The following is an 8,380-nucleotide window of genomic DNA, read 5'->3' as shown; positions in this document are numbered from 1 at the left end:
GGAGCTGCTGGTGAGCTTGAACTGCCAACCTTGTAGTTCAAATGGCTGTGCAGTCTAGTGCATTAATCCACAGCGCACACACACACATGCATGATGTATATATGTATGATGTGTGTATGTATATGTAGACACGATTTATATATGTATGGTATATATATATGTAAACACAAACATGTTATTTTGCACACAAATACACCATTTAGTATACCTGTAAGTATATCAGTAGGATAAGTTCCTAGAAGAGAAACTGCTAAGTCAAAAGATATGTCTATTGACAGATACTATAAAATTCCCCCTGTAGAGGGGTTGGGCTCATTTTTATTACCACTAACAGTATAACAATCCATGTTTCTCCACAGAGGATTAGCAGACATTTTGTTCTTTTCCAATCTAATAGATAAGAAATAATATCGTTTTAATTTTCATTTTTCTTATTATAAGTGAAGCTTTTTTCTTATATTTAGTACCCTTTGATATTCCCTCTTTTGTGTGTGTGTATGTGATTTATTTTGTTCACCTACTTTATTGGATTGTTAGTCTTCCTTGTGTGTGTGTGTGTGTGTGTGTGTGTGTTTTGTCTTATTGATTTGTAGAAGCTCATTAACTAGGCAATTAACTCATTTTATGTGCTATGTACTGAAAATGCTTTCTGTTTATTGCTTTCCATTTGGATTTATTTGTGATGATATTTTCCCTTGAATAAATGTTTGAATTTCAAGCAAATATACCAATCTTTTAAAAAAATCTATTCTACATACTATGCCTTTTCTATTTTAATATTATTTTAAAAAAGATTTTTCCATCTTTCCTTCTAGTATCTTCTTTTTTAAAACATTACATCTTTGACCCATCTGGAATTTATTTGAAGTAAGGAATGCCTATCAGCTTTCAAACAAGTATAATGTGTTTTATGATTGTCCAGTCTCCTGAGCACCCTCCCGTCATCTTCAATGCCATTTCTCGTCCTTCTTTCTTTCTATGAGAGTAATGCAGGACTGGGGATCCCTTGTTTGGGAGAAAGCTCAAAGCTCCTAATTTATTTAATTAGATTCCTCTTTAATATGAGTTCCATACTTATGAGTTTTTCTTGCCACCTCTTAGTCTGGGCAGTTTGGTTTTGTTTTTTGGTGGAAAATTGCTAAACTAAAATCCCCCTCTACCCTTCTAGCCATGAAAATTGTTCATAGTGGTTCATGGGTTGAAGTACAACCAGAATCCTCCTTGGAGCTGAGGATGGTGAGACCTTCTCTCATGTACTTAGGACATATTATCAGAAGGGACCAGTCCCGAGAGAAGGGCATCATGTTTAACAAAGCCAAGGGTCTGAGGAAAAGAGGAAGGCCCTCAATGAGATGCATTGACACGTGGCTGCAGCAGTGACCTCTAGCATAGTAACAATTGTCAGGATGGGACAGGACTGGGCAGTGTTTCATTCTATTGTACATAGAGTCTCTTTGAGTGGACTCAAGGACACCTAACACAATAACAGTAACAACACTGGGTTGATAAACATGTTAAAACTTGAGACAGTTAAAAGGTGGTATTTGCAGACCCTTGTTACTCTTGAAAGACCGAACAGAAAATAATGCCAGCTTCAAAGACACTCCTTCCCTTTGATATGAGTGATCAGAGCGATTGGCCCTTTCTGTGGCAAGCAGCCTGTAAGTGCTAAACAGGCTGAGGTCAGTTGTAGGCTTCAGAAAGCTCAGGGGGAGAGGGGAGAGTGGAGTGCCTTGAACACACTGGAACTGAGCTTAGGGGATTTGAAGTCTGTCTGCATGGACAGGAGAGGGGAGGAATGTTCATAAGTATGTATTCAGAATGCAAATCTGTTATTCATCCCTTCACAAAAAACAAAGACACATTTTTTTGTTACCGTATTTTAGCCCCTTTGTTGACTAAACAGGATATTCTACCATGGATTCTGAGGGCAGATAATTAGCATTGTTTTTTGTTTTGTTTGTTTTTGTATTCATACTGCTTGGCTCAGAGTAACTCCTGGACAAGTTCAGTAAGTGAATAAATCATACCATGGCCAGCCTTATTAGTATGATACTTCTAAATTGGATATGGTAATATTTATAGGTAGAAATTTTGGGGATTTGTGAAACAAACAAGCAAATTTAGCTGAACTCCAGTTATAATTTTATATATGTATATTGGAAGTGGAATTTCATGTCAGACTTTAAGGGTACTTAACATGCTATCTGCAGATACCCAATATCAGCCTCTGTTTCACCCTCCTGTTCTTATGGCATGTACTGACTATAAAGGTCCAAGGTAGCTTGGCTTCATCTCAGAAAGGCTGGACTCATTCTGTGAAAAGAAGAAAATTCACTGTGCAAGACCATAGGAGTTAGAGTGGCACACAAAGCATTTGGGTTCAAGCATTTTTCTTTAACTTTCCTTTCAGAATATTGACAGAGTTGTGTTTGTTGGGAACTTTCTCAGAATCAATATGGTCTCCATGAAGCTGCTTGCATATGCTATGGACTTTTGGTCCAAAGGACAGCTGAAAGCTCTCTTCTTGGAACATGAGGTAGGTTGAGACTCCATGGATTTCACTGCCCTATATGTAACAGATCTTGGGTTATCTGATTTTTGACTGGATGTTCTTAGTTTGAAAATTGGTCAAACTATAGAAAAAAATCTCATTTGCATTTTGCAATCAGGACTGGGCATCGGTTAAAATGGTTAGTTATTAAAAAATAGGTCCCTCATAGGAGGGAGGTAGAGAAAGTACATCAACTCAGGAAATACAGATGAAGCAAGCCTCCTGAAGTTTTCTTCTACGAATATATGCAGAGGTCTGTTTATGCCTAAAATGTCTCTCCAAAAACACACAAAAACCCGAAACAAACTGGTAACACTGTGGAAAGGAATAGGAGAAAGAACAAATTTCCATTTGAATCTTTCCATCCTATTTGAACTTTAACCATTTAAATAGGGATATTTAAAGTTTTTAAAAGTTATTTTAAATGTGGTAGTCAAATGTAATATTACATGAAAAAAACCAGACACAGAAAGAGTATGAGTATACACAGTGAATAATTGCATTGGCTTAAACTTCAAAACTAAGCCAAATGAAGCCCTAGTGTTAGAAGTCAGGCTAAGGTAAGCCTACCTGAGGTATGAATAGTAACTACGAGAATCCCAGGGGCAGCCTCAGTGAGGTGGGATGAGTCAATTTAGTCTTTTGGAATGACTCTTTGTGCCCTTATGTGGCAACCTCTGAAAATCCAGCAAAATGTACACTGTGTTATGTCAGTATACATAAATGTTTGCTAATGAAGGTTCTTGCTGCATTTTTATTAGGCAACAGGACTGGGGTTACGGTGAGAACTGAGGTGAGTCATACAGGATTGGAACTTTGGCATTTTGTTGGTGGATTTTTGCGTGTCACTTTAGGGAGCACTGCAGGGTTGATGAGCCATCTTGGCAGGTCAGAAGGCTGGCTGATAAGGACTCCCAGGCTCACCAAAGAACTGGAGGTTGAATGACAGGTCAAATGCAAGAGCCAGAGTCAACAGAGTCAACCAACTACCCCAGTGGCCAATATACAGGCAGCAGGCCACACGCCCTGGAGGAAGAAACACCCTTTGAATTGATTCGAGTTGATTGCACTATCTCAGAGCACATCATCAGAGATAGGTTGCCCTTTCGTGTGTCAACCTCAAACTTCTCTGAATCCTGGTTCAGTCTGGTTGACAAGAAGTTTTAACTACAAGACGATTGTGATTATTATTAATTTTTTTTTTTTAGTGACCTTTTAACTCACTGAACTTCTGGGTAAAATTATCATAGAGACAGCTAATGATAAAATTGGTATTTTTATTTGAACTAATATCATGAAGCTCCTTCATAAGTTTGGCTCTTCACTCTAAACTATCTATGAATCAGCCCCCCACATCCTATAAAACACAAATAATCTTTCATCATGCAAAAAACAACAACAAAATAGCTCCCTACTTCAATCTTTTTATTTTTATTTTAGTTATATAAATATACATTCATCAGTAGCCTTTTGATTAGGGCCAACACATATTCTTGAGCATAGATTATGGTGATTAGAATTATGTAGCTGTCTAACTCACAAGGTTTCTAGTTTGTTTCTTTAAATTTGTTCAAGAAACTAAAGACATTTGTGAAGAAATTTGGTTGCATAATTCTAGATTTTTCTTTCCATTTTGTTTATGTTGTGTCATTCACAAATAAATACCATTATTTTGTGACTACCTTTTTCAAATTTTTTTCTAGGTGTTTAGTTGAATTTTCACAGACAGAACCATTCTTTTTGTACCAATTTTTCATTGGCTTATGCAGTATACAATAAAATTACAGTATTACATTAACATTAAAACTGTTGTAAACAGATTTGATGGTAAACACAACTACAGAATTCTAGTTAGCACAATCCATGCTCAAAAGGCCTATTTTGCACCACCCAAACGGTGAAGATGCTCAGATCCCAACTGTAAGGTCAGAGGTTCAGGTTCACCCAGAGGCCCTTCTGAAGAAAGACCTGGTGATCCTCCACTGAAAACTGTGTGGAGCACAGTTTTCCTCTGACACACATGGGTCACTTTAACTCAGCTTCACCTCAGCAGCAGTTGGTTGGTTGGTTGTGTATGTTGTCGAAAAAAATATTGAGAGAACTTGTTGTTGTTGTTATGTGCCGTGGAGTCTATTACTGTAAATTTCAGTTTTCTCATCTCCAAATGGAATTATTTATTTGTAAAGTCACTGAATACATTTACAAGTTATTTAGAGCTATATCCATGTTTTGCTTTAGAAAAGCATATAAAAGAATAAATATTTACATACTAAATTGCCCAGGTGTGGCACTGCAGGGTAATGTGCTGGACCACAAAGTCAGCAGTTCAAACACACCAGCTGCTCCTCAGAAACCGTATACAGGGTTGCTATGGGTCAGAGCCAACTCAATGCCACTTAACAACAACAACAACGATAGGAATTAATACTTTAAAAGGTCTTTTTAATTTTTTTTTTAAATATAGGTCTAAGAGACCAATAGTTGTTTTTTTTAAGATTTCAGGATGGAGTCCCAGAACGTCATTATCTTTTCCCCAAGCTACAGCTGCTCTGTTTTTATCTACTTATTTATTGAGCTTTCATGTGAGAGTTTGCGTATTTAAAAAAGAAAAAAAAAAAATCACCTCAGCTTTAAGAAAAATAAATAGAAAAAAAAAAAGAAAATCACTGGTCTCACCCACATAGAGTTGCCATATTTAGCCATCAAAATAAAGACATCCATTTATTTAATCTGGCAACCCTAAATTCAGACCCTCTTGAGTATGCAATAAAGAAAACCTGGAGAAAGCTAGGCAATGAAACTCATCTCCAGGGTTACACAATTGATGACAAACTAGGGAATGAGATTCAACATTTTGAGAAGACTCACCTCTTGAAAAAATGTAGTCACCTCTATCACTTGGTACAATCCTAGGCCTCTGTGGATTGTAGGCTTGGTTTGCTAAGTATCATAATTCAGTCTCTACGACCACCTTCTAGGAATCAGAAGGAACATTCTTACAATCTCTTGAAGGTGGTGGCCTTCAGAAAATTCTCTCCAGTCTTAACTTCAGAGGTTTTCCCGTTGTTTTCACAGGGTTATTTTGGAGCGGTTGGGGCACTACTGGAACTATTTAAAATGACTACTGACCTGTAGAGAGAGGAGCGGCCTCCTGGGAGCTGAGGACTGCTGCTGGAGAGGGGGAAAGCCACTGCGGGCTTGGAAGCCAAGCCATCATGGCGGTTAGACCTGCTGGATGTGTATATAATTTAAAATCCTCCTAGCTGATTTTTTACTCTTGGGTTTTGAGCTTTTGATTCAAAATGGAGAATAAAAGAGTTTTTCTGTATACTGTATTTAAAAAAAAAAATGTGCAGAGTGGCCAAACCTATTAATTTTATGCATTAACTTTGCAAAATTGTATGATGTTTAAGAAGGACCTGAAATGTAAATGCTATTTTTCTTCTTCTTCTTCTTCTGGGGTTTACTGATCAGTGTGGTATCATTTTAGCTTCATTTAGTAATTACTCTAGGAGATTTTACCTTTACTTATATTTTTCATGACGTTTCATGATTTGCTGTTTGTTTCAAATGAAACTACAAATCTGGCATGTTTTACTGTAAATACTGTTCGTTAGTTTGTTTTACCTTTTTGTGTCTTGTTTTTCTGGTTGCATGTCTTATGAAAAAAGAGAGTTCTTTCCCCTACTTCTGTCCTTGGATGATCTCTCCCATGTTACTGACCCAAGTGATAACCTTTCTTTGAACATAATCATTCTTAGTATTGAAGGTGCTGTCCAAGTCAATACAAAGTTAACCACGAGCTCTAAAGCTCTCAGAAGTGCCCAGGAAGAGAAGACTCTGAATGTGTTACTGAATTTAATGAGTCTGGCAAAAAGTTGAAAATCATATGCAATTTTATATTATCTCTCATGAATGTAACAGAGTTTTGTTGGATTTCTTTTATATTGTTGTTGTTGTTGTTAAGTGCTGTCGAGTCGGTTCAGACCCATAGGGATCCTGTATAGGGTTTCCAAGGAGTGACTGGTGAGCTTAAACCACCAACCTTGTAGTTCAAATGGCTTTGCAGTCTGGCGCATTAACCCACAGCGCCACACCAGGGCTCCTTTATATTAGCTTCTATCAAATGCAGATGTTCTATGATGGAAATCCTCAGCCCTGCATAACACAGAATGGCAGTGGTTCTTATGCAGGATGTAATCATTCATATCAGGAGATTTAGGGAAAATCATGGACCAGGGCTGTCAGATAGTAATAGCTACTTTTTTGTGTACATGTATGTACCTAGGAGCTTTGTAACAAGGCATCTTATAAATAATAATATTAAAGTTTTTCATTTTTAATACTTTAAACTTATATCTGTATTTCAATCCCAGTTTCTAAAATTAAAAAAAAAATTATAATACTAATCTTTTTTTTTTTTTCCTTTGAAGACTCAATAGGCTCTGATGGGTAACATTCACTGAGGCTTTTGTACAAAAATTGGAATACATAAGAGCTAATGATGTAGAATAAACCGATTTGGGGGGTTGAACATATTGCTGAAAGGGATTTTTGAAGGACAATATAGTTGTTCTTTGATGAATCTTTCCTTTCTGCCTTCTGAGTACTATCCTTTAATTTCTTATCTTTACGTCTTGAAATTGATGCTAACTAATTGAAGTATTCACTTGTCTGGTTGAAATAAAGCCCGTTTCTGTTGTGATGTTTTTAGTGTGTATGTTATTTTCATTTCTTAATCCTCGTTGCACATGATCTGCTTTGTACCATAGAGTTAATGTGTGTCATGTTTTTGCTACTTTACATTTCACAGTTTGAGGCTTTCATACACATGTGGTTTAGGTCTAAAGTGCTGTCTTCCATTGAAACTATAGCCCTATGTGGTGGTGATGTTGTTAAGTGCCACCGAGTTGGTTCCAACTCATACCGACCCTGTATGGGGTTTCCGAGATGTAGCTGATGGGTTTGAACTGCTGACCTTGTGGTTTGCAGTCCAGTGCTGATCCACAGCGTCACACCAGAGATCCTATGTAGGGATTTTAAACTAGCTTTATTGTTCTTATACAACTAACTCCTTAATGCCAAAATGTTATTGCTGTGTTAGGTCATTCTGAAGGAGTACATTATGTTTGTTGTGGCCATCCGAAGTAAATTTTACCAACTCTTGCCTGGCTTTAAAAAAATCTGAACAACTGTAAGGTGTCCTTGAAAAAGACAGTGTAAAAATCGACATATTTTCTATAGTTAGTGCCTTTTTCATTGATCTCTTTTATCTTCTCTAACCCTATCTGTCAGGGAATAGCAGGCCTTGGGTCATGGCTCTGCAAAAGAAATCAGGGCAAGTTAATGGAACTATATATGTTTTTAATTATCTGGAAATCACTTGATCTCATTATAAATATTTAAAGCACTTATTTAGCTGAGGAAGTAAATTATTCCATTTTACAAATATGAAGTTAAATTTTGGCTATATATAGTAGCCAGCCCCAGCCCCTCCCCACCCCCATCTTTTCTATTTTTGCATAAGAGGAACTTGTAGCATAAAGATTTTTATATTCACTTGATTTACAGAAACTTTTGTTAGCCTCAGGACCACAAAGAAACTTGGGAAGACTAAAAACTTGTTATCTTGTACCATATGAAGTCAGGATTATAGGTGGTGGTCAGCATATGGATGTTTAGCATGGATAGCTTGGGTTTGGATCCCAGGTCAGCCATAGCTGTGCAACAAACTGCCAACCCTCTCCCCAAACCCTAGTTTGTTCATATGTGAAATGAGGCAAACCAGTTATACTGCTATATTTTAAGGAGCCGACACAAAGTAAA

The 8,380-nt window shown here is 37.0% G+C and overlaps 1 protein-coding gene across 1 annotated transcript in view; it reads left to right on the top strand.

Annotated features, from left to right (window-relative positions):
- The window catches only part of PANK1 (pantothenate kinase 1), a 74,298-nt gene extending 68,423 nt beyond the window's left edge, over positions 1 to 5,875 (top strand). The window contains exons 6-7 of the mRNA XM_006831130.1: positions 2,414 to 2,539; positions 5,630 to 5,875. Coding sequence (XP_006831193.1) covers positions 2,414 to 2,539; positions 5,630 to 5,689 — 186 coding nt within the window. The 3' untranslated portion in view covers positions 5,690 to 5,875. The remainder of the gene's footprint in view (positions 1 to 2,413; positions 2,540 to 5,629) is intronic.
- Positions 5,876 to 8,380: the final 2,505 nt, after the last annotated feature.

The sequence above is a fragment of the Chrysochloris asiatica genome, unplaced genomic scaffold (assembly GCF_000296735.1).
Source record: "Chrysochloris asiatica unplaced genomic scaffold, ChrAsi1.0 scaffold00003, whole genome shotgun sequence".
NCBI lineage: Eukaryota > Metazoa > Chordata > Mammalia > Afrosoricida > Chrysochloridae > Chrysochloris > Chrysochloris asiatica.
The sequence above is the reverse complement of the archived record's forward strand: the minus strand, read 5'-3'. Positions and strand labels throughout refer to the sequence as shown.